Genomic DNA, 26626 nt, shown 5'->3' on the forward strand with positions numbered 1-26626 from the left:
AAGAACCCTCATTTGTAAATTATGTTTGAAAGAGGGTTGTGGGTTTTTTCCTAATATTATAGAAATCACAATTACATATATTCACCTAAAAGGATTAAGACCTTGTAATCCATATGTGTCACAACTATTGATTATAATTATTCTTAAATTCTATTTGCCTGAATTCTCTCTATTCCGTAATGGAAGTTTGAGTTATAATATTAGGTAGGTAGGAGAAGGTACTTGGTATTTTCATCTTATAAACTTTTTCAAATTGGTATTATTTTAATTATTAAACTGATAACACCTGTAACAATAGATGTGCTTTCATGTAATTCTGTAGGTAAAAGAAGTAGACCAGAGTGGGGAATGGTTCAAGGAAGGAATGAAATTGGAAGCTATAGACCCATTAAATCTTTCCACAATATGTGTTGCGACCATTAGAAAGGTAAGAGAATAGGTTTTAAAATATAGAAATGAAGTTATAGGAACTAGTTTTAAAGTACTGGGCTTCCCTGGTGGCTAACTGGTAAAGAATCTGCCTGCCAGTGCAGGAGACATGGGTTCTATTCCTAGGCTGGGAAGATCCCCTGGAGAAGGAAATGGCAACCCACTCCAGTATTCTTGCCTGGGAAATCCCATCGACAGAGGACCCTGGTGGGCTACAGTTCATGGGGTTGCAAAAAAGTAGGAAGTAGGACAGGACATAGCAACTAAGCAACAACAAATATGAGAAGGAGGCCCCTAACGTTCATTTTGACCTAAAATGTGTGCATCTGTGTCTTCACTGGGGAGAATGTCAGTAGTAATTGCAAGATAAATTTGAGTTCTCTTACCAGAGGTTTTCTTTGTATATATCTTATTATCAAGATTGTTATCTTGAGTCTGCTACTTTTATTTTATGGAAGTATATCCTAAGTTAAAAGAATAATATTTATTTAAGTTACTTCCTAGTCAAAACTTGTCCAATACAAAATTGTAACAATGCTAGTTTATCCTCAGTTTCCTGTGTTTCCTTTTTGTGCTTTTTCCCTCCATTGGTAGTACTTTATTGCTTCTTTTCTCTTTTTCCTCTCTTCTTAAACTGTTTTTACAAGAAGATGTAGAAGAGTGGTTCTCAATTGTTAGTAGGCATTGAAATCTCCTGGAGAACTTTAAAAAATAATAATAATACTATTGACTAAGCCTCTTCTCCAACCCCGCACTCCCATTCTGATTTAATCAGTCTTAGAATTGGCATTTTTTTTAAGGTCCCCAGGTGATTCTGAAGTACAATCAGGGTTAAGACCTATTGATCCAGAATACACTTACATAAAGGTGTAATTAAATTGTGACTTGCATTTCAACACAGTTTAATCCTTAAAGTGAATGTTGTTCATCATGTCTTTGCAACCCCACGGACTATAGAGTCCATGGAATTCTCCAGGCCAGAATACTGGAGTGGGTAGCCTTTCCCTTCTCCAGGGGATCTTCCCAACCGAGGGACTGAACCCAGGTCTCCTGCATTGCAGGCGGACTTTTTAACAGCTGAGCCACAAAGGAAGTCCTTTAAGCCTTAAGCCAAAAGAATTAAAAAGTTATGTTGGCTGCCATGTCCTGTACACTTGTGTTCAAGGTCACACAGCTAAACCAGACTGACTCTAAACCCTTATTCTTCCTTTTGACCTGACTAGGAATCCAGACTACCTGTTGGTATTTAAAACATAGATTCCCATGACCTACTCTAGACCTGCTCAATCAGAATCATAAGAAAGACTACCCAGATATTTGTATTTGTTTAAAAAAAATAATAATTAAAAAGTTCTCAAGATGTAACTCTTGACAGCCAGATTTGGAAATCAGCACCATCGTGTCATGCTCTGTGTGAAAGGAAAATAAGTGTCCAGTGAGTAGAATATTAAGCTTCACTCAGAAAATACTTAAAATGAATTCTTGCAGTGCTAGGTTGGTTTGGACTCTATAAAGCTTACAGTCTTGTAGAACAAGATAAGATGTAGGAAAATATGTTTTAATGTACAAGATCAACTATGATTCAAGAATGGTACAAGTACTGTTGAAATTCAGATAAAGAAGAGCCTCTTCTTAGAGGAATCAGGAGAAGCTTTGTGGAAGAGAAGACATTTGAAAACTTCATTTTGAAGGATGGGAAAAACTGGGCCGAGAAGAGATTCAGGAGGAAACTGTGCCATGGAAAGAGAATATGCACAGAAGCACCAAGAGTGAAAGGCACAGGCCACGCTTAGGAAATGGCGAAAGGCTCACACACAGGTCACGTCGGACAGGTTGCTTTGAATATTCTGGGCCAGACTTTTTGTTTATAAGGAACAGAAACCCCCTCAAGTGGGCTTTAGAAAAGTCACTCTGAGGATTCAGTGGGCACGTTCATAGACGTAGAAGGCCCCAGGGATGAAACCTGGAAAGGCATAAGCTTAGCGCTGTCCTCTGCCTCTACGGGCCTCTTTGTTCCATCTCTGCTCTGTGTCTGTGCCACTCTTCTTTTATTCTCTCTCTCTCCTGGTGTCCTGCGTATTCAGCCTCCATATGGTAGCCCCTCACCCTTCTGTTGGGCTTCCCCGGTACCTCAGATGGTAAAGAATCTCCTTGCAATTGTGGGATACCTAGATTCGATCCTTAGTCTGGGAAGATCCCCTGGAGAAGGGCATGGTAACCCACTCCAGTATTCTTGCCTGGAGAATCCCATGGACGGAGGAGCTTGGAGGGCTACAGTCCATGGTGTAACAAAGAGTCAGAAACTACTGAGCAACTTTCACTTCATTCACCCTTCTGTATCACTGCCTTTCAGTGCCAGCTTCAACCCATGGCTTGACTGTTATCTCTCTGTATGTTAATTCTAATTACAGAGAAAATCTGAACAACTGAGCCCAGCTTTTTGCGTGGTACTCTGAAGGTGGGATACGAGCCCCTGATTCACTAAGCTGTGTTCAAAAGGGAAAAACGAATCCTGTATGAGTGGAGGTAGTCCTTTCTAGAGGTCTCAGAGTTCTTAAGGTTAAAGAGAAAATCAGTATATATATATCCAATATAGTAGAAATAACTAAAAAAAAAAAAAAAAGAAAGAACTAGGAGAACAGAACCTGCAAGTAGACAAAAAGGTGATGTGAAATTAATTTGTGCAGTCTTTAGTGCTTGGTCAACGTTGAGTTTTCTTTAGTGAACAAGTTAAGCTGGTAAAGCTTTCTGGCATGAACAGAGTACATAGCAAAGGAAAGTTTTAACTGTGTAAGAGGGGAAATGTACATAGGGAAGGCTGAAAGCGATAATATTAAGCAACATAGTGGAGAGAGAGTTAATGGCTAGGATAAAGGGACTGAATGTTTAGGGGGAGTTGTGGGGACCCAGCAATTGATTGCCCTTGAAAGGAGCTGGAGAAAGAGTTGTTGGTTTGATGCCCTGTACTAACTCTCAGAGAATATATTCAGCATGCAGGTAAAATGCAGGCCTGAGACACTAGGAGGGTGAAAAACTCATGATAAAACTTGAGAAATTGTTGGCATAAAAGTCAACCATTGAAGAGTGAATGCCATCATGAAAACAAAAGAAAAGGGCTAAAATCAGAAACAAGAGTTGAAGGTGAAAGGGTGGTTGCCAAAAAAAATGTGAAGCAATGAACACAGAGGTGAGAAGATGGATCAGTAGACTATAATGTAATGAGAATCTGGGAATAAATGCTTCAAAAAATTGAGAAGTCAGCTGGTATGGGATATTGTAAAGGAGGGTGAAGTGTTGGGAAAAAGACACTGGATTTGACAAACTAGAAGATCGCTGCTTCCCGGATAGCTCAGCTCTTAAAGAATCTGCCTACAATGTAGGAAACCCCGGTTCGATTCCTGGGTCAGGAAATTCTCCTGGAGAAGCGATAAGCTACCCACTCTAGTATTCTTGGGCTTCCCTGGTGGCTCAGACGGTAAGGAATCTGCCTGCAATGTGGGAGACCTGGGTTCAATCCCTGGGTTGGGAAGATCTCCTGGAGGGGACCATGGCAACCCAATTCAGTATTCTTGTCTGGAGGATCCCCATGGACAGAGGAGCCTGGCAGGCTACAGTCCATGGGGTTGCAAAAAGTCGGACACGACTGAGTGATATAACTTGAATTGGGTCTCTGGGTGAAGAGTATTTAGGAATTTGTTGTACTCTATATATACCTTTTTTTAAGTGTGAACTGTTTGAAAATAAAATACTTTTAATATAACGGGAGTTGGGAGACATGGAGAGGTTTGTCTTGAGAGGCAAAGGAAGGACTACTACTTAGAGCAGTCTGACGTGCACAGGATGGACTGTGAGGTCCCTCTCGTAGTTTCTGTCATGGAGGAGCACAGTTATCCAGAGCATGAAAGCGGTAAAGTTGGAGCTTGAGGAACATGGAAAAAGTTTAGAAAAACTCCACTATGTGAAAATCAGAAGGATATAAGTAGAGTTCCTACTGAATAAGATTTAAAGCTTAGCCAAGACTAGATAGTTGAATTGTAAAAGAGCACTCAGCCCCCCGTTTGATGCCACAGAAGACAACAGCCTTGGCCATCGTCAGGAGTATGTTTTCCTTAGACCTCTACAATTACTTCTCTGTAACCATGCTTTTATTTCTGGCACACAGTAGAATTTATACAGATTTGTTTTTCATTATAATTTCAGTTATTTAAGAGAGTTCAATAAACATTTCTCACTTTCACGAGATCTTTATGTAATAGATTTTGCATTCTTTTAGAATGTCACTTAAAGGATCATTTTTATAATAGTGGTACCTAATTTTAAATAGTTGCAATTCTCTTAATTTAAAAGGTGCTGGCTGATGGATTCCTGATGATAGGGATCGATGGCTCAGAAGCAGCAGATGGATCTGACTGGTTCTGTTATCATGCAACCTCCCCTTCTATTTTCCCTGTTGGTTTCTGTGAAATTAACATGATTGAACTCACTCCACCCAGAGGTACTTTTTTCTAATATATACCTGGGTATTCATCCTTGTTTTCTTTTTACATGGTACCTGTTTACACTGTTTACCACAGCCCTAGATTTCTTTTTTATTTTTAGCCCTAGATTATTTGCTGTATGAAAATATAATATGTATATATAAACATATGTGTGTTACATATTTATATATTTATATCAAGAGCTGTGGGGTGTCTGAAAACATAAAGACCTGTAACCTAGCTAGCTTTAATAAATTGATGTAGAATTTTTCCTGAGCATTTGTACATTTTATAATAAGAATTGGTATTCTCATCCCTGTTGAGATGATGATGTAGGCTCAAAGGGCTATCACATACATAAACTTTTTTTAAAAAATAGACTTTAGCCTTTGAGAGAAAGCAAGTTTTCATGTTTAGATTACTGTATGAGGAAGCTCCCTGGCATTCCAGTTGTTAGGACTTGGAGGTTTCACTGTCAGGGCCCTGGGTTCAATCCCTGGTTAGGAAATTAAGATCTCCCAAGGCAGGTGATATTACCAAAAAAAAATAAAAATTACCGTATGACTTTTTAAAAATGATACCCTTAAATAGTTCATATGGCTTAACCAGTGACTTTCCTAATTTCAATATCTGAGCCTTGGATTTTTCTCTTAAGGAGAAAAGCCAAAACAGAAGACTGTAAAAACAGTATTTGCCCAGCCACTGTTCTTTCTTACAAAGAAAGAAAAATATTACTGAAAAATATTAAATGTTAGACTATTCTAAGCCTAGGATTGAAAAGCAAAAGTCTAGTTCTTATAGGATATGTGGGTGCACCTGTTTCTGTCTAGAAAAACAGGAAGAGCCATATAACAGGGAGGAATTATTGTACTCTGCAGCATTAGCTCATGAGATTGTAATGTGTACTGAATTACTTTATATCTGCATTTTTATATTACACTAATTTTAAATGAACTTCTAGTTAAACTAGTTGTGTTTTCCAGGTTATACAAAGCTTCCTTTTAAATGGTTTGACTACCTCAGGGAAACTGGCTCCATTGCAGCACCAGTAAAACTGTTTAATAAGGTAAATTTAAATAAACACATACATATTAGTTAAACAGTGTAGGTATTTCCTTTACATAGGAGTTGAAATTTGTTTCCAAACTTTGTTTCATTATTAGGAATGAATGCAGTTCCTAACTAGTTCTTACATGCTTCACCTTCATATGTTTCAGTAAAGGGTTTTTTTGGTCTAAATTGTTAATTGGTTATGTTACCTCTCTTTTTTTCTTTCCTAGTGATGATGGAGTTACACATTCTTCTTTTCACCAGTGTTAATGTTTTGCTTCTCCATGTTAGGATGTTCCAAATCACGGATTTCGTGTCGGAATGAAATTAGAAGCAGTGGACCTCATGGAGCCACGATTAATATGTGTAGCCACAGTAACTCGAATTATTCATCGTCTCTTGAGGATACATTTTGATGGATGGGAAGAAGAATATGATCAGTGGGTAGACTGTGAGTCCCCTGACCTCTATCCTGTAGGGTGGTGTCAATTAACTGGATATCAACTACAGCCTCCAGCATCACAGTGTAAGTTGGTATAAGAAAAGGTGTCCTTTTGTAAAAATCAGCAATTCTCCAAGGATTGTCATACATAAATCATCTTGTGAGCTTACAGGACCAGAATATACCTGTGTCTGATTGGTTGCCAGGTAAGATCTTACCTGATAAGACTCAACCATGATATCACAGAATCAGACCATGTGTGCCATGGCAGTGTGAACTCAATAGTCAGTTGCTTAATGACTATAGCACAACATTAAGAACACCCACCGAATTAAATTAGACTTCCTTTAGTGAGTTTAAAGTTACAGGCTAAAATTTATTAACATATACAAAGCGCTTATTGAATAAATAATGAAATCTGTCTGGTGTTGAGGTTCATGGTTTTGCAGGAACAAGTACCCTTATTTTCGAAACATTGTGTACTTTTATAAACATCATGGTCTTGGTAAAGGTAGTTCATCTGAGTTGTATCGAGAGTTGTAAGAAATTATCTGATAACCAATTTTCTTCTTTATTTTTCAGCATCAAGAGAAAGCCAGTCAGGTTCATCAAAACAAAAGAAAAAGACTAAGTCCCAGCAATACAAAGGACATAAGAAAAGTGGGTCACCACATGGTGTTTATATACATTTCCTAACTTGTTAACCAACTGGGGTCTTGGTATCCTTGCACAGAAATGGTATCCCTTGTGAGAGCTGATAACTGTGCATCCTGTATTATGCTTAAAGGTGCAGTATGCCATAAAAGGCAGACTTTTTAAAAATAAGAAGCACTTGTCTTTGATTGACAGGAGAAGTTATTACCACAATATTTAATAGATGGTAAAGAGTAGAGTCTATGAATGATTCTTGGAGTAATAGGTAAACCTGAAAATTAGTCCTTTTTAAAAAATTTTTTATTAAAAATAAAAACAGGTGTTTGGTGCTTACAATAGACTTGGAGACTAAAAAACCTATCCTTCTAAACCAAAAAAACTCTTTCTAAAATGATACTTAAATTCAAGTTAAAAAAATAAAAGAAAAATGAAATTAAAATTGATAGCTAATGAAATCAAGCTTAAGAAAATCTTAATATGCTTTCTGACAGTATTTTATCTTCCAATGAATGATAACTGGCATTAATAGCCAGAATAATATAAAATATATTGATAGCTCTGATTCTTTTAAAATCTTTCCCCCTCCATCATAGAAAGCTATAGATTTTTTTTCTCTTTGTGAAACTTGTCATGGAATATTTCATCCTAAGATAAAGTTATTTTGTTTTTCATTTTTTTCCTGGGGACTTATAGCAGCCACTGCAGCGTGCTTAGTTTCTTCCTACATGAAACCCAAGTCGGTCTCACTATAGTGCTAACCGTCAAGACCTATCTCTTACCGTCCTTTATATTGTAGATGTAAGCCTCTGTAGACCCAGAATTATTTTGCTTATTGGCTGCTTACCATGGTTGATATTTACCTAAAAGAACTCCAGAGAACATTGCCAAACCAGGCAGATTAAAATGATTTCCAGTTTATCAGAAACTGATTAGCAAGAAGTCATGTGGTAACTTCATGTCAGTGGACTAACCACAGCATGTGTGATCATTGAGCTTTCTCTAAGACTGAATTAGTACAGGCTGCTTTGGCCTGTCTTTACATTTAATTGGACAAGAATTTGAGATTTCAGAATTTTCTTTGCAATGTGTTGAATTTAAGAATGTTTTTTACTACTCAGTGACTTTATGACATTTTTTAGAACAAACTTCTGAGCATTGTATACACAGTTCACATACCTCTCTCAGTGTGACTCTTACTGGGTTTGTTATAGTTTATGGGGTTTAATCATTTTGAATTAATAGGCTAGGGACATGGGAAGAAATATGAAATTAATGAAGTGATAATATCAGTGTCCCAATTTTTAGTGACATTTAATAATGTGTGTCAGTAAACTTAATGTCCCATTTAGTGACATCATCAGATTTCTGGATTAGCTGAAAAAATGAATTTAAACCTAGAACATATTATTTAATATTTTAATAGCTCTTAATATTGCGACATCATCTCTAATGCCTTTAAATTGTCTTTTGGACATAGAAAAGAAAAAACTATGGACTCACAGTCCCTTATTAGAAATCCTAGAGATCAAATGCACTTTGGAATTAAGAATTCTGGAGGTTTTTTTGAAAGAAGTACAGTGTGTGTAGCATATATTATGTAACACCCCTTGCAGACTCTGCAGCACTTTGAAGCAGAATATATATAAATAGTAACATTTAATGGGCCAAATAAAGATTATTATAAATAGTATCACCAAGTGAGGTCTGATTTTGTTGCCCAAAAAAAACTTTGAATTTCGGAATTCAGGATAAGGAATTGTAGTCATGTGTGAATGAAAAGCATTCTTCATTTTAAGATACTGTCTATTCCTTTTTTTTTTTTCACATTACTCAGCAAATAGTTTATTAGAAATTTCAAAATAAGAAAGAACCTGGGGTTCAGGAACCTTGAGTCATCCATTGCATGCAGATTTTTATCAGTCAGACACAAAACCTTTTGTTTTTAAGTTTATCTACAGATTATTATATCCTGGCTCTGTTATTTCATATTATGACTCTGGTCTTTCTACAACCTAAAATCATCTACTGGTTATGTTCTTTGGTAGGGCTTATTTTTTACAAAAATAATTGATTGACTTCATTGTTCTAGCCTGTTTTTTAATTAGCTGTGTTCATGCTGTAAAGGGGTAACTATTAACTAGTGCTTTCGAACAATATGAAGAATGTTCTGTCAAGAGGATCATATAGACTGTTGTATACATACGATCTGTCCAATCTGAAAAGTGTTTTTTCCCTCAAAGTTTAATAATTCTAGAGCAGGAAATCAGCACTCATTTCTGTACCATCTTCAGGGGCTGTTGTAAGTAGTAGAGAATTGAAGATTCTCCTCGCATTTTTACCTCCCAAGTGTGTAGTGCATTTAGACTTTTTCATCTAAATGAATGCTACAGGTGATTTTGGTTTGAGAGTTGAATGTGTACTCATAGGAACTTGATTTCCAGATCATTTTACATATTAATACTGTCTGACTTAGATTTGTCTTTTAGTTCTGATTTTGCAAAGCAAATTTCTGATTGTTCTTTCCTGAGTTATGTTAACTCTGGAATAAAACAGATATAACTTATAATCACAAAGATCTGTAAGTATCCTTCCATTTTTAACCAGATAAACGCGGTATGCTTGATTGTTCAGTCTTTGCAAAGCTTAGAGTGTTTTTTTGTTGGTGGTGAGAGTATTGTAAAAGTCTTTGAAGGCTTATGTGTGCTAATGAAACTATAACCAAAGGCTGTTTCAAAAGAAATTAAATTGCTTAAGATCTTGCAGGCCACGAATCTTTAAATTTTAGAACTGCTTTTCAGAGTAAGAATTTTTTTCTAAAAGAGTGAATTATAAACCAAAAGTTAGGGAAACATATTTCATACCAGTAAAATTCTGCCATTTGTATAATTCATTAATTAAGCTGTTTGATTTCTCCCTGAAGGACAGTGTTTGGGCTTATACGGGCACAGTGAAATACCTACAAGTAGGGCTTTAAAATTCTCTCTGCCTTGGATTTTCAGTCCCCCTCAAACTAAAATTTTACTTGAAAGTAGTTAGCCAGCTGGCTGTGCTCCACACTCAGTGCTCTCTGTCATTCATTTTGCTTTGATTTGTTTTAAATTGACCACAGAGTCAAGAACCAGGATTACTAGACTCAGAGAGACTAGAAATATCTCCCCTATCATCCACTCCCCAACACACACACACACATATACACACACACACACACCCTTGTTTCTCACACACATCCTTGTTTTCAAAAATACGAACCTTGCATAGTTGGTTCTCTTTCACAGTATCCTCTGCAATACAACCTTTCCTAGTTATGATACACTTTTCTTCCCACGCATGTAAGTAAAAGCTTACTTTAGTTTAACTTGATATTTAGAGAGGAAGATGCCAGTTGGGAAGAAGCCTGTCAGTTTGTCAAGCCTGCCCATGACAGGTGGGGTGCGGAGGAGCTTCTCTGGTGACGAAGAGTTGACTCCTCCTCCATATCGAACCCTTCCAGCACAGACAGCCCTGGAGGCCTTCCCACCTCCCCGCACTAGCCAAGAGTTCAGTCCCAGCCTCAAAACAGGTAATTAGTCACATCAACACTTCAGGTACTGCAGAGGGTCAAAGTCTGGGTTAGGGTGGTGGGAGACAAAGCATGGTCTCGCATGGCAGATGCTGACTCATCAAATTTTTATTTATCTTTCAACTAAAAAATTCATTTCCACTAGTCCTTGGTAGTTACTTCACTAAAATGAATAATCAGGAAAGGACTTTTATTTTGTTATAAGCCACTTATGAGCTTCACATTCAGGTAAAGCTGTAATTTCAGCTTACGGAATTTGTGAGATAGCTTGTACTATTTCATGGTTTTGTTAAAATGGTTGAACATTTTGCATTGCAGAGTTCTGTGTGACTTGACTTCAGGGAGAAATATGCAATAAGGGATCAGTATGACTAATCAGATCCAAAAATGAGGCTTTCTTCTACATAGCATTCCATTAGCATCTCATTCAATAAACATGTGTTTTGTATTCCTGTGTAATTTTGGTTCTGGTAGTAACATTTACCACAATCTTAGTTGAATAACATGAATTTGGAAATAAAATACCTGTGTAATTTTGGTATTGCATTTGAGTGAAATTTATTTCTGTATGAACATGAAATATGTACAGTGATTAATGTTTAATTCAAGTTGAATTGGTTAGGATAAGCTGGTAGAGTAAGGAAGACTGCCCTTTGTCCTTGCTGAGAACAAACATGTTACCATAGAATGTCAGAGGATCTTCACTTGCATATGATCAATCTTAGACGTGAGTACAGATCAGATAGCATCAAAGTGGTATCTAATTTGGCATGTATTCTGCCATGTGTCCTACCTATTGCTTGTAAACTACATTTTTTCATCTAATTTTTGTTCTTTAAAAAGCCTTGCATTCTTTCAAATCCCTGTTGAAAACCCTGATGAGACTTAGTGTCTAGCTCTGTTTTCTTCTTATTACTGTTTGCACCTGAAGTTGTCATCAGCCTTTTTTTTTTTCTTTTCTTTTTTTTCATTTAAGGATGTGTTCTTTAGCTTTTGCCTTCTTAAACAGTATATTAGGTGATCTTTATCCTTCCCAGTCTGTTTCTCTGAAGATCACTCTCATATCTTTATATCTAGAAAAAATTACAGTACCTCTTTTGTATAAGAAATGGATTAGGACTGCTACTTTCAGATATCAAGAGCATTTCAAAAAAAAGAGCATTTCAGCTCCTTGTTTGTCTTTTTTAACTTTTTTTTCCTCTTGTACTTGTTATTATGAAAGTTTTTTATAACTTAATTAACTGTAGATATTGTGAACTCTGGATATATTCGATTTTTACTGCGTTTTAGATGTTTTGTTTTGTTTTATGCATTAGACTGATTTTGAAGGTGTATGTCACATTTTGTGAGAGAACTTGACTTTTAGGATTGGTAAAACCGAGGAACTTGGAGTAGACATACAGGGTAGAGCTCACAAGGCCTCCTGATGACTTCCTTTCCTCTAGACTTCATCATGTGTGTCTTCTGAGCTGGGGGCACATTTGCGGGACTTTTGTGTGATTTTACTCTGGTGAAACTGTGTAGGGACTGTGTCGCTGGCCTAACTATAGTTGGTTTAGCTTTTGCAAGAGTTTACTATTTATGGACTTCTAACTAGAAAAGTGTGATTTCTGTTTATGTCCTGAAATGTTAGTGATTAGAGTCAGCAAGGTAACTTCCTTTTAAAAACAGAGCCAAGAAAATGCATTTGTGTAGAAAGTGACATTAGCCACAGGGTCTATTGTATTTCATCCATTATTCATTCACAATAAGGCCTGTAAAGAAAAAATGATGAGTGTGAAGATACCAGACAGGCTTTATTTTAGGTTCCATGAAAACTCGGAAACTTTAGATAAAACATCCCACATCTCAGTGAATGTTTCATGTTTATCTTGAGTTATGTTTTTTAGAACATTGTTTCCATATATTAACGTGAGTAGAAGCATAATCCAGAACTTTGTTGTTAATAATAAATGCAAATAGTTTCAGGATGTGCTTTAGAATCTCAGTTTAATTTTCTTACATTAAAAAAAAAAAAGCAAAAACATCCATTTGAATGGAACATATTTGGTCTTGAAGCACAGTAATTATTTTCTCATTCATTTAGCCATCTGATCATCATATAACAAGATATTGTTTTAATCAACCTTTTATTGTGGGTACTGCACCTTTAATGAAATTTGTTTTTTTTTTCCCTTTTCCATGTGTTTATTTTCATGTCCAAATGTCCTTAGCAATTAATGCATGTTGGTTTGATTTGAAGGATACTGTTCTGTGTTTGATATCCTCCATAAAAGCATTTTTTTATATTAAGTAATTTTTAAACGATTTTTTAAAGAAAGCAAGCAGTCAGTCGTGTTTGCTTTACCTTTTAACAGTCTGATTGGTATGTGTTTCGCTATTATTATAGAAATAGTGTATTCACTTTTCTGTCTTTGGACTTAAATTTTTTAACACCATTACCAAAGCAAAATAAAATGCATTAGCATATCTCAGAAGATTATGCTTGTTTTTACTTTCTTCCGTATTTTTTAAAGATTATATATTTATTCTTGGCTGCGCGGTGTCTTCATTGCTGTACAGGCTTTTCTCTTGTGGCGAACAGGGGCTCCTCTCCTGTGGTGCAGACTTACTGAGGTGGCTGCTCTTATTGTGGAGCACCGGCTCCAGTAATTGCAGCACATGGGCTCAGTAGCTGTGTCTCCTGGCTCTAGAGCACGTGCTCAGTAGTTGTGGCACACAGGCTTAGTGCCCACAGCATATGGAATCTTCCCAGACCAGAGATCGAACCTGTGTCTTCTGCATTGGCAGGTGGATTTCTACCACTGTGCCACCCAAGGAATGCAGAAGATTATTCTTTAAATTACCAAATAAGATGTCAAAGACCCTTGTTTTTGAAACTAATATTTTATAACTGAAATCAAGACACAAAGTGTTTTTCTATCATTATTTTGACTTTAAAAGTAGCCCTTTTAGGGAATTCCCTGGTGTACAGTGGATAAGAACCCCCTGCCAAAGTAGGGAATGTGGTTTCACATGCCACAGAGCAGCTAAGCCCATGTCCCACAGCTCCTGAAGCCGGCACACGTAGAGCCCATGCTCTGCAACAGAAGCCACCACGATGAGAAGCCCACGCACCGCAACAAAGACTAGCCCCCGCAAGCCCAAACCAGAGGAAGCCTGTGTGCAGCAATGGAGACCCGGTGCAATCCAAAAAAATTAATCTTTTTTAAAGTAAGAAAGTAATTTTTCTTCACAGAGTTCTAATAGGAAGTAGCGGGTGGGCTTCAGGGCAAGTATTTAGGGCAATCTGAAGTTACTGGCAAATTGTGTTGAGGGTAACTTAAGAGATGTTTATAAAAGAAGATAGGAAAATCTGAGAATTAAACTGCCTAAACTTTTGCCTAAGGCCGGTGTCGGGACGAGCAAGAAAAAAATTTTTCTTTCTCTTCTTGCTTGTCCATGCATTAGAAGGAGCCCTCCTGCCACTAAAAATGCTGACTAGCATGACTTCAGTGGCTACCAAGAAACCTAAACCCCACTGAAAATAATGGAAACTGGAAAACATTTGTCTATAAAAATAAAGACCTATTGGAACATGACCTGTTCATAAATTGAGGACTGCCTATACTGTTGTTTCTTTTCATTAAAAAAAAAAAAAAAAAAGATCTTCAGATAAAAATTTGGACAGGCAGTAAGTACTATTAAGTGATCTCATTGGTAATGTTAGCTGTTTTGTTTTTGGTTTCTCTTTTAGCTGCACTGCGAGGCTTGCAGGATCTTGGTTACACAACCAGGGATTGAACCCATGCTCTCAGCAGTGAAAGCAGAGTCCTAACCCCTGGACACTAGGGAATTCCAAGTGTTAGCTGTTTTATACCAGTGACTTTCACACTGCTGATGTCAATTTCTGTTTTACCTGAAATGATTACAAGTTTTTCTTGATTTTAGTTTTAATACAGATGTTTTTACTATTGGGTTTATTATTTATTTTTATAAATATATAAATTATATGTAGATCATATATTTTATATTATTTTAATACTATTTTAAAATTAGATTTTATCTTTTTTTTATGAAGCATCTTTAACAAAGGTACTCCTTGGAGATAACATATTAAAGTCATATTTATTCTGTTACTTACTATAGTTCAGAACTCTCCAAAAAATACATCATTTATATAGGCATTGACATAAAAGTGAATACTTAATCATGAGAAAAATTCTAGTCAAATTAGTGATCACTATCATCTTCAACATTTCATTGACAGTGTTCATTTGTGCAGTGTCCAATTTGTAGTGTTGTTCTTTTTTGAAACTTTTCTCAACTACAAATATACTTTGAAAATTAAAAGTAATTAAATGCTCCTCCTTCAGGGGGAGTTAGTTTTAAAATTATTGAAGACATGAAGAAGCCTCTTATTAACTATAAAGCTGGTGGAACATGAAGATTAAAAGCAATCTGAATATTCCAGAAAGACTTAATAACATCTTGTATATTTATCTCTTTCTTGCAGTGACTACATTGCAGCTGAAAGAGGAGTTGATAGATGGAGAGGATTATAGTTTCCTCCAAGGAGCATCTGATCAGGAAAGCAATGGCTCTGCCAACTTTTACATCAAACAAGAGCCTTGAGGTTGCTCAGAAACTGAGGGTGGGAGGGAAAGAATTTTACACAGGACTGATTTTATAATCAATCCAGCTGTACAGCGGGGCTATTCTACTGGGACATTTTGCTAAACATAGAAAATTTCAGTTCCAGATTTTTCAAGTGGGTAGGGAAACTATTTTAGCCTTGGGGGGAAATTTTTCAATTTATAAAGATGGACAATTTTTGTGTTGTATTTGAAGCTTTTGAAAGAATTTTGTAATATTTTCCAAGTTTGGATTTATGTGCATTGTTAACAAGAATTGAAATTCTAACTTTTTTGGTAAGATTAAAGTTTAGGTAGCAGGATTGAAGGAAATGACTTAAGAAAGATACTGTTGTAAATGCAAACGAACTGTCATTACTAATGAACCTTTTTGGTACCTGTTGGGAGATTTTGGGATTTTAGAAGTTAGGCCAGTCACATCTCCAGCTTCCTCTGCTGCAGAATATGCAACTGAATCCCCCCTGTGGAGAGCTCATCACCACATAAATCATGGAAGGGTAATTAATTCTGCTTGTTGGCATTTTATTGCAGCCCATTTTAAATATTTGTACAGAAGTGTTTCATTCTGTGAAAATTTATTTAGAGTTCTATATGAAACTGGAAGAACTCTGGATACTTTATATGTTCTCTTTTAATTAAAAATGAGTAAAATCATCCTAACACTAAAATGTTAAACTGGAATGGTTGACAAGATATACAAGATCTCGGTCTACATGTTGAGGGATTGGGGAAAATGCAATATTGTCCTAAGTTTATGTTATTTTCCTTACTAAAAAATATCCCACAAAAGGAATTCTCATTAGTTCTCTCCATCTGTGAGATAATACTTGTATAACTACACCCCAAAACTTATGTGTTCTGTATTACCAAGAGAATCAAAATTATTTTAACAGTTTAAAGCCAAGAAGAGTCTAGATTTCAAAATCATTCCTGCTCTGCTTTTGACTATCCTGGATTTGTTAGAAAACTAATTTGAAAGAGAATTTAATTTTCTTAAAATTCCATATATGTATATGTACAAATTGTCTTTAACTGTATTCAGATTTTACAGTAATAACTGATTTGGACCATTTCAAACATTCCCTGTTTTTAAATTCGCATGGCTTCGTTTAAAAAAGGATATAAGGGTAAATTGGTGAAAGGTTTGCTCTCTGCATTTTTCTGACTGAGTTGTGACTGAATGAGAGAGCTTTAGCATTTACCAGTGAGGTTCATAAACTAAACTCTCAGGAATTAATTGCATCTGTTGTAGAAGTGCTTCTGGGTATTAGCCTGGCCTCTTCAGAGTGGTAATATTAACCATCTCCTCTGGAATATAGGTAGGGCTAATTAGAAATTAATCAAAATGATTAACCTCTACAGTCCTTCAGCCTATGGAATGCTTTAAAAAAATGTTAATGGAAAGCCCCAGGAGACCATATTAGGTAAGATTTTTTTTGTTTGAATTTTAAAATGCATAGAACATTAAAAACCAGCAATTTATTTTCTAAAATATTGCTCTACTTTTGGGAATAATAGCATTGGTAATATGCACAGGTTTACCTCATTCTATGCAAGAGGGGTTAATATCATAAGGTTTTGTAGTTGCTACTGGAAGTAAAATTTGTTACTTTATAGTGTAAGAATGTATGGAATTGCATGTCAACATTTCTTAATACTGTCTCTTTAGGGGCATAAATGCAAGTCATATCAATGCCAGGTTGATTCTTATGTGTCAAATATATGTGAATTCAGCTGTTAAATTACTGGATATTTATCTTAAACATTACTGAGAGGGACCTACTGTAAATGTGACATAAACTTCCCAGATCTTCAACTTTTAAGAATCTTCCCATGAACTTAAAGCCTGGAAGACTTCTAAAGCAAAGGTTACAACAGTCGTTATTCTCAGGCTCAGTGAATTTAAACCCAGGACTCCGATTCCGTGTTATGGGCACCAGAAGCCAGTTGTAGCGTGTGCTTTACCAGTACCCTGAGCTTAAGATCTCTATGGGGAACTGAATAAACCAGGAGGGATTTGATTTGGAGCCTGGTAATTAGTTCTGTGAAATGCTCATTTGTAGCCAGATTTTATAAGCTTCTAACTTTACAGCAAAGCCAGGCTGTTTTCAAATTTGCCACATATTATTAATATTTATGAAGTGTTTCTTGTCTTAATCCCATGACCAGCATGGTGATGGTAAGGACTTTGTACCAGATAAACTCGATCTGAAGCCCTCTTCACTGTTCAGGCTCTTCACTCCTACTGCCGAAAGAACAGAAAACGAGTTGGTGGCAGAGGAGATTCATGTCTTAGCCACAACTCCAAGCGTACAACTCAGTAGCCCCGTTCTCTTACGGTTCAAATATACTGCTGACCTTGGGTTCGTTCTTGTTTTGTTTTTTTTTTCTGTTAGGATTATTTGGGGGTTTTTGGTGGTTTAAACTCTTTAACTTTTTCCTTGCTGTGTATGAGGAAAGCTAAAGCTGTTATCAACTTCTTCTTCTATGGATACTAACACGGGTTTTCAGTGTTTGTTTGTTTTTATTATTATTCATTTTGTGTGATGTGAATACCCTCTCCCATCAATATTTGTATTATGGTGCTATATATTTGGTAATGATCCTTTACTATTGGGAAGGGATTTTAAAAATACTGTGATTAAACTGGGTTTCTTCCTTTGATTTTCATATTTTAAATAAAGCCACAGTCATTTATACAAAAGAAAAGCATCTGTCCCTGGGCAAATCTTTTGAGGACAGAGGTCAAAGTAAACTGCATAAGGTTTTTACATCATTTCTGTATGTATTTGATATATAGATCAATATCTGTACAAATTTAATCTTTTATTTTCTTGGTAACTTGTGATCATTCAGAAAGTGAAACTTTCTCATGACGTGTATATATAATGGCGTGAAAAATTCCTTTGGAGAAATTTATGTTCCTTTCATTTTTACCAAATTGAAAATTTTCAGCATGGATGTGTTAAAAGCATTAAAATTATAACTTTGTGTACAAGATGAAAATAATTCACTAAATTTGCCCTTTTTTACACAAAATAAAACGTTAAAGTTAAGTTGCACCTGAGCAGTTCTTTAATATGCTTGCTATTTGAGGAATTTCCTTTTTCATTCAAAACATTGAATGCCTTCTTTATTTTTTCTTTGTAATTGTTTTTTGGCCGCACCTGGCGGCAGGAGGGATCCTAGTTTCTGGACCGGGGATTCAGCCTGCGCCCCCTGCAGTGGAACTGCGGTCTTAACCACTGGACAGCTAGGGGAGTCCCTTGAGTGCCTTCTCTCTTTTTTTTTAATATAAATTTATTTATTTTAATTGGGGGCTAATTACTTTACAATATTGTATTGGTTTTGCCACAAATCAACATGAATCCGCCATGGGTGTACATGTGTTCCCCATCCTGAAGCCCCCTCCCATCTCCCTCCCCGTACTCTCCCTCTGGGTCGTCTCAGTGCACCAGCCCCAAGCATCCATTATCATGCATCGAACCTGGACTAGTGATTCATTTCATATATGATATTATACATGTTTCAATGCCATTCTCCCAAATCATCCCACTCTCTCCCTCTCCCACAGAGTCCAAAAGACTGTTCTATACATCTGTGTCTCTTTTGCTCTCTCACATACATGGTGCCTTCTGTAAGCAGTCAAAGGCCCCAGGGAAAGTTGGATCAGTTCCTCCCTCACAAAACCTGTACTCTCATAAGGTAAGCCAGCAGGAGTGATGAAGAGTTCTGAACGTGTAACAAAAAAATTCCTAGAACAGCCCTGGCACAGAATAAGCCTGTACGTAACTGCTGCTGCTAATTACAAGTACCTCAGCCAGGGTGCTTTGGGATCAGGGATGGGTACCCCCACATTAAAATGCATATCCCAGGTCTGCCTCAGGATCTACTAATTGTAGTGAAATTGCTACTAAATGTAGTGAAAGCATGCAGCATATATAAACATGAAATTCATTTGAAACTAAAAAATGACTTTGAAAATGCTAACATTTTTTGAAATTCTTCACTTGAAATTAGAATCCTGACATTTTTTTATACCAAGCTATTGATGTATTTAAAGAATACAAAGAATAGCAAGGAGAGATTAAAAAAAGCCTTCCTCAGTGATCAGTGCAAAGAAATAGAGGAAAACAATAGAATGGGAAAGACTAGAGATCTCTTCAAGAACATTAGAGATGCCAAGGGAACATTTCATACAAAGATGGGCACAATAAAGGACAGAAATGGTATGGACCTAACAGAAGCAGACGATATTAAGAAGAGGGGGGCAAGAATACACAGAACTATATAAAAAAGATCTTCCTAACCCAGATAATCACAATGGTATGATCACTCACCTAGAGCCAGACATTTTGGAATGAAAAGTCAAATGGGCCTTAGGAAACATCACTACAAACAAAGCTAGTGGAGGTGATGGAATTCCAGTTGAGCTATTTCAAATCCTAAAATATGATGCTGTGAAAGTGCTGCACTCAATATGCCAGCATATTTGGAAAACTCAGAAGTGGCCACAGGACTGGAAAAGGTCAGTTTTTCATTCCAATCCCAAAGAAAGGCAATGCCAAAGAATGCTCAAACTACCACACAATTGCACTCAACTCACACGCTGCTGCTACTGCTAAGTTGCTTCAGTCGTGTCCGACTCTGCAGCCCCATGGACTGCAGCCCACCAGGCTCCTCGGTCCATGGGATTTTCTAGGCCAAAAGTACTGGAGTAGGGTGCCATTGCCTTCTCCACAACTCACACGCTAGTAAAGTAAGTAATGCTCAAAATTCTCCAAGCCAGGCTTTCAACCGTACGTGAACCATTTTAGAAAAGGCAGAGGAACCAGAGATCAAATTGCCAACATCCATTGGATTATCAAAAAAGCCAGACAGTTCCAGAAAAACATCTACTTCTGCTTTATTGACTTATGCCAAAGCCTTTGACTATGTGGATCACCACAAACTGGAAGGTTCTTGAAGAGATGAGAATACCAGACCATCTGACCTTCCTCTTGAGAAATCTGTATGCAGGTCAGGAAGCAACAGTTAGAACTGCACATGGAACAGACTGGTTCTAAATAGGGAAAGGAGTATGTCAAGGCTATATATTGTCACCCTGCTTATTTAACTTACATGCAGAGTACATCATGAGAAACGCTGGGCTGGATGAAGCACAAGCTGGAATCAAGATTCCCGGAAGAAATATCAATAACCTCAGATATGCAGAGGACACCACCCTTATGGCAGAAAGCAAAGAACTAAAGAGCCTCTTAATGACAGTGAAAGAGGAGTGAAAAAGTTGGCTTAAAGCTAAACATTGAAAAAACTAAGATCAAGGTATCTGGTCCCATCACTTCATGGCAAATAGATGGGGAAACAGTGACAGACTTCAAAACAGCTCCAAAATCACTGCAGATGGTGACTGCAGCCTGAAATTAAAAGACGCTTATTCCTTGGAAGAAAAGTTAGGACCAACCTAGACAGCATATTAAAAAACAGACATTACTTTGCCAACAAAGATCCTTCTAGTCAAGGCTATGGTTTTTCAGTAGTCGTGTATGGATGTGAGAGTTGGACTATAAAGAAAGCTGAGTGCCAAAGAATTGATGCTTTTGAACAGTGGTATTGGAGAAGACTCTTAGGAGTCCCTTGGACTGTAAGGAGATCCAACACATCCATCCTAAAGGAAATCCGTGCTGAATATTCATTGGAAGGACTGATGTTGAAGCTGATTTGAAAAGACCCTGATGTTGGGAAAGATTGAAGGCAGGAGAAGGGGACAACAGGATTTTTAGATGGTTGGATGGCATCACTGACTCAACGGACATGAGTTTAAGTAAACTCCAGAAGTTGGTGAAGGTCAGGGAGGCCTGGCATGCTGCAGTCCATAGGGTCGCAAAGAGTCAGACACAACTGAGCAACTGAACTGAACTGATTGACGTATTTGTCATTGTCTTATAATATAGCAGTGTGCACAAAAAACAATGTTGAGAGAATTCCCTGGTGGCATAGTGGTTAGCATTCTGGGCTTTCACTGCAGTGGCCTGGGTTCAATACCTGATTGGGGAACCAAGAATCCCACGGCAAAAGAAGCAAACCACACAATGTTAAGTCTTTTATGTGGAAGTGACATAAAAAGCTGTCACTGTTTTCCAAAAACAGCTATTCGTAAACCCACATATTTCTATAATCTCATGTTTAAGGCAAAATCCAAATGATAATGATAGGTACTATTTGGTATCGTTTTACAACTTTGCCAATCCAGTAAAAATTAACCTTAAAAACAGACAATTTGGATTTTGTAACCACTTAACTACTTTAGCCCAGGGAATAATCATGATACATATCCCACCCTAGGGTAGAGAGTAAGAAGGGAGGTAGGATTGCAGGGACTGTTTGTGTACCGGCCATGGGCCAGGCACTAGGTTAAACAGCTCTACATGCATTATTTCATTTAACCCTGCATTGTCTTGGTATCATCCTCATCTTACAGATATCCTTAGGTTTCCATTTTCCACTTCTTCAACTTGCCCAGTTTGCAGTCAATAAGAGTGTAACTCTGGACAGCTTGACTAGTCTGTTTCATCCTGCGAAGTTGCAACAATTTTTGTACAGAAATGTGCATGTCTGCATCCCGTGTTGGTTATCTCATTAGTGTCCTCAGATACACAGTCAGTGCCGCACTTGTCCTCTTCAGCCTCGCTGCTTTCCTTCTCGTCTGGAAGTATACTAGGTGCTGAGAAGGGTCAGATGAGTTCTCCATAACAAGCAGAATTCATTCATTCTGGATAACACTACAATAGCCAGGGGACCAAGTCACTTCTTTCAGCTTAATAATGAGTAATCACGGGAGGCTGTACGCAGTTTTTAAAGGCTTTATTGGTAAATATGCTTTAGGAAATAAACATCCATCCTACTGCTTCCATATCAGTGGAATGAAGAGCTGTGCCCAGGAACACAGGAAGTGGTGCCTGAAGGGACTGATGCTGACCACCTCTTATTCATATATCCAGTCAAAAGCACAAGGCTTGTATTCAATCAATTCTTCGGGCTTAAACCACAAGTTGATCTCTTTCTCAGCACTTTTTACTGAATCACTGCCATGAATGATGTTCCTAAGGAGAATAATTACTAGTTACCACATTTTAAAGTGCAAGAAAGTCTGTTTAATGGATGGAACAAAGAGCCACTAAAGATTTTTTCAGCCCGTTGCCCCTTGAAGCAGCTGATGACCCCAAATTATTTCCTCTTAAAAGCAACTGTAAAACTATAAAGGTACTTAACTCAAAAGCATCCCTTGGTTCAACTTTATTATGTTTCTATGTTTTCAAAACAGTGCTTGTACCCAAGATTGCCATGCCACCACAAAACATTCCTTCTCATATTTTAAAAAATACAGGAATATCTAGACCAAACCCCAAACTAGATATAAAATATTAACAGCCATTTCTGCTGTATTTTGTTACATTAGTTTGCAAAGCCCAACCAAAACATTCACACTTATTGAGACTCCCTTTATTTCATTTGAATCTCATAACTCCGTAAAATTTTTGTAATATTTTGTGTAAGTGAGAGAAGCAGAAAGACTAAAAGTGACACACCCTTGGACACAGTGCCACAGGGCAGAGCCAACACTTAAAACATTCCTTGCCCCACTCTTTGCACTTTCTGTTGTCACAAAGGACCTAATGGCCAACTCCCTTGTGCAGTGTCTTGGGTTAAATTTTAAGTAGCCTAGAGAAGTAACTAAGAAAGCATTCATCCAATGATAATTACCACCTAATTTAAACGTTCAAGTTTTTCTAAAATTGTAATATGCTGAAAATATGTTTTAAACCCAAAGTAAGTGGCTTTGAGGAAAAGTGATTATAACGCCCCTTAAACTTACCTGCCAACTTGAATGCAGAAGTCACCACGAATGGTGCCCGGCTTAGAATCTGCTGGGTTGGTCTCCCCAAGCATCACTCGTCCTGTCTTCACTACATTCAGGCCCTCCCAGACCTTGACAGTAGGAAAAAAGAAGTACATCAGTTCTGCCATCAGGACCACTGAAAACATTTACCTCTACCTAATAGCACACACTGATCATCACAAACACCATTTTCCAATAACGCAAGATACAATTCTATATATGGACATCACCAGATGGTCAATACCACAATCAGATTCTTTGCAGCCAAAGATGGAGCAACTCCATATAGTCAGCAAAAACAAGACCTGGAGCTGACTGTGGCTCAGACCATGAGCTCCTTATTGCAAAATTCAAGGTTAAATTGAAGAAAGTAGGGAAAACCACTAGGCCATTCAGATACTACCTAAATCAAATGCCTTACGATTATATAGTGGAGATGACAAATAGAATCAAGGAGTCAGATCTGGTAGGGAGAGTTCCTGAAGAACTGTGATCAGAGGTTCGTAACACTACAGGGGGCACAACTGGCCCTGAGTTCATGTACATCCCAATGAAAAAGAAATGCAAGAAGGCAAACAACCAGTCTGAGGAAGCCTTACAAATAGCTGAGAAAAGAAGCGGAAGGAAAGATGCACCCAACTGCATGCAGAGTTCTAGAGAACAGCAAGGAGAGATGAGAAGGCCTTCTTAAATGAACAGAGGAAAAAATGGAAAGACTAGAGATTTCTTTAAGAAAATTGGAGATACCAATTTTTCATGCAAGGATGAGCTACCTGATGCGAAGAGCCAATTCATTGAAAAAGACCCTGATTCTGGGAAAGACTGAGAGCAGGAGAAGGGGGTGACAGAGGATGAGATGGTTGGATGGCATCCCCAACTCAATGGACATTTTGCACAAACTCCGTGAGATAGTGAAGGACAGGGAAGCCTGGTATGCTGCGTTCCATGGGGTTGCAGAGAGTTGAATGCAACTTCAACTGAACAACAGTAGCACACATCAGTCAGACCAATCAGTGACCTGATTATCAACCGGCCCCAGAATAGGGGCTGATATAAAATACCCCATACTCCATCCCAAGTGTATACAGAGAAAAGGTCTGCCCAACTTGACTTCCTAGTCTGACGGAAAAAGATTAACAAGACTGAAGAATTCTTGTGCAGTCACGAACTCTAAAAAAGTAATGACGAAAGGGTAAAAAAAAGTGACCAGACTAGAACGGGATCAGTGGGAAGGGCATCACAGAAGACTGGCCGAGCAAGACAAGGCAAAAACTGACACGAAAGGGGGAAGTGTATTCCAGGGAAAAGCAAAAAGAAGGTTACTGTCAGGGAACAGGAAGTAGGTCTTCTTTCTCAACAATTGTATTGACTCTGTATTATACCCCCCTGCTTCTATTCACTTCATTTCCAGTTGGACGTTAATGCCACATGAAGAAATAGACCACTTCATTTCTGGCATAGGATGAAAAGAACTTTCTGTTATGTCTGATTCTCACTTCCTTTTTCCTCCCAAGCTCCCAGTTGCTTTGTAAACTAACCACAAGCAGGCTGCATTTGTAAAACAAGGAATTTGGGGTATCTGGAGATGATGTCTAAAAAGGGAAATGAAGACACTGAGCAAACCCAGTTACCTATCAGCTTTATTCTTCTACTTGGTGCCACCATGAGAAACTTACCATGGCCACAACTGGCCCTGAGTTCATGTACTTCACCAGGCCGGGAAAGAATGGGCGGTCTTTCAGGTCAATGTAGTGCTGCTTCAGGAGTTCCTCAGAGGCCTTGGCATTGAAGAGAAGGTACCAATTAGGAATTAAACTCCTCAGACCTCCTCCCTACCCCAGTAACTTGGTAGGTTCTCTAAAAGTCTGGTTATGTATTTAAGTTCACATTCATAAGATGTGTTTTTTTTAAAAATCCCATCCAAACCATGAAACTGACAGTTTATTAGCAGAAAGATTCTTCTGATCATGAACACACACTATCATGTCAATGACCTTGTAATACAGATGTTATAGTCCTTAAAAGAAGGTGGTTATTAACTGTTGGCTGCTATCAAAGGAACTATTCCAAACAGAGGTCATATCAAATCCTCTGGCCCTTTCATAATGCCCTTTTAAACATTTCTGATGTTAACTGAAAGATCTCTTTACTGAGAAGCTTGGTTTAAAAATCAGTTCTTAGATATGTATCCCCTGAGGTCCAGATTTGTGCCCCAAATTTAATGTGGAAAATAAAGTTGTCCTATGCCAAAGGGAGCCTGCAGGGAAAGGGCAGAGGAAGGGAAGCCCCATCTAAAACCTCAATCATCTCAGAGTTGCAAAACTGAAGCACAAAAGGATTGCAGCCTCCATCCAGTGCCTGGGTGGACCCGCGTGGGCCCAGGACACAGGCCTTCTCCACTCCCTGCTGCCCTCCTGCGGCCTACAGCCCCATGGCAACCTGAGTCACTTTACCTCCACTTAACCTTCCAAGGGTGCCCGCCCACACCGCGCCGCCAGGGCCTGGGGAAGGGTCAGCGGGCCCCAGGCGCCCTGGAGACGGAGGCTAAAGGAAGTTCTAGCGGGCCCTAGATCAGCCAGATTTTCCGACTCAGAAAAGGACGCGGATCGGCGCTGCGGGGAAGGAAAACCGCCCGTGACCATGCCGCAGCCGGGGGAAAGGGAGTGGGGCGCATCACCTGAAGGAACTTCATGGCCACAAGGCGGAATCCCTTCTGCTCGAAGCGCTTGATGATCTCGCCCACCAGGCCGCGCTGCACGCCGTCCGGCTTGATAGCAATAAAGGTGCGCTCCGCGTGGGCCATGGTCCTGTAGGCGGCAGGTGCAATCAGAAACCGGTGTCCGCGCCCACACAGGCCTCGAGGGGGCTCAGACGCCGGCCGGGAGGCCACGTGGCGCCCGCGCCTGCCCGACCCAGCCCGCAGCCGCCCGCCGCTACGTGACTTTCTGGAAGCCAAGCCCTACCCGCACCCAGCCGCCGCCCCTCGGCCGTCCAGAGCTGCCGCGGAGAACACGCGGCCGAATCTTGGGATAAAGCCAGGCCTGAGGGACCCAGGGGACGCTTGCGGGACTCAGGGGACGCTTGCGGGACGCAGGAGACGCCTGCGGCCCGGGACCCGCTTGACGCGGCGCGAGGGAGGAGGTGCCCCAGAGCGAGAAAAGGAGCGGAGCCGCAGCCTTACCGGTAAGGGGGTGAGCGCGGGTGCGGGTAGCGATGACGGCCAAAGCCTAGACCTGAGCCGAGAGCTGAGCGACTGACTCGGCTGGGAGCCCGCGGAGGAGGGGCCGGCAGTAGCCACACCCCGGACGACCCGCCGCCCAACCCGCGAGGCCGGATGCGTTCGGAAGACTCTGACCAGCCCCGAGCTTAAGGAAGAAGCTGGCTAGGGCTTCAGGGGCAGGAAGTGATTTTTTTCGCTACCTGGATGATCCACTAGTAGAACTGCGCGCGTCCAATCCAACTCCTGTCTTCAGTATCTCG

At 38.8% G+C, this 26626-nt stretch overlaps 2 protein-coding genes across 22 annotated transcripts in view; one reads left to right on the forward strand and one right to left on the reverse strand.

Annotated features, from left to right (window-relative positions):
• MBTD1 (mbt domain containing 1) overlaps positions 1 to 18308 on the forward strand; it is a 68005-nt gene extending 49697 nt beyond the window's left edge. For 16 of the 21 annotated variants that reach the window (XM_059877916.1, XM_024979941.2, XM_024979946.2 and 13 more), the window contains 6 exons: positions 323 to 427; positions 4777 to 4924; positions 5891 to 5973; positions 6249 to 6483; positions 6982 to 7059; positions 10421 to 13089. In XM_059877916.1, the coding sequence (XP_059733899.1) occupies positions 323 to 427; positions 4777 to 4924; positions 5891 to 5973; positions 6249 to 6483; positions 6982 to 7059; positions 10421 to 10620 (849 nt within the window). In that variant the 3' untranslated portion in view covers positions 10621 to 13089. Of the gene's footprint in view, positions 1 to 322; positions 428 to 4776; positions 4925 to 5890; positions 5974 to 6248; positions 6484 to 6981; positions 7060 to 10420; positions 13090 to 14062; positions 14210 to 15107 lie in introns of those variants that run through there. The other 5 variants (XM_059877920.1, XM_059877921.1, NM_001206222.1 and 2 more) reach the window with 4 other exon arrangements.
• Positions 18309 to 22093: 3785 nt separating this feature from the next.
• On the reverse strand, positions 22094 to 26443 carry NME2 (NME/NM23 nucleoside diphosphate kinase 2). Its single transcript, NM_001076376.2, has 5 exons — positions 26328 to 26443; positions 25824 to 25953; positions 24823 to 24924; positions 23123 to 23235; positions 22094 to 22349 (listed from the first exon to the last, which is right to left on the reverse strand). The coding sequence occupies exons 2-5, from the start codon at positions 25947 to 25949 to the stop codon at positions 22232 to 22234; spliced, it is 459 nt and encodes a 152-aa protein (NP_001069844.1). The 5' UTR covers positions 25950 to 25953; positions 26328 to 26443; the 3' UTR covers positions 22094 to 22231.
• Positions 26444 to 26626: the final 183 nt, after the last annotated feature.

This window comes from Bos taurus, chromosome 19 (genome assembly GCF_002263795.3).
Source record: "Bos taurus isolate L1 Dominette 01449 registration number 42190680 breed Hereford chromosome 19, ARS-UCD2.0, whole genome shotgun sequence".
Taxonomy (NCBI): Eukaryota; Metazoa; Chordata; class Mammalia; order Artiodactyla; family Bovidae; genus Bos; species Bos taurus.

What these genes read in the sequence shown, in the direction of transcription:
- NME2 (NM_001076376.2), bottom strand. Translation starts at nt 25,949, where the DNA reads ATGGCCCACGCGGAGCGCACCTTTATTGCTATCAAGCCGGACGGCGTG. An exon ending in CAGGGCCAGTTGTGGCCATG is followed by an intron (nt 23,236 to 24,822) that starts GTAAGTTTCTCA and finishes CCTACTGTCAAG; the next exon opens with GTCTGGGAGGGCCTGAATGT. An exon ending in TTCTGCATTCAAGTTGGCAG is followed by an intron (nt 22,350 to 23,122) that starts GTAAGTTTAAGG and finishes TATTCTCCTTAG; the next exon opens with GAACATCATTCATGGCAGTG.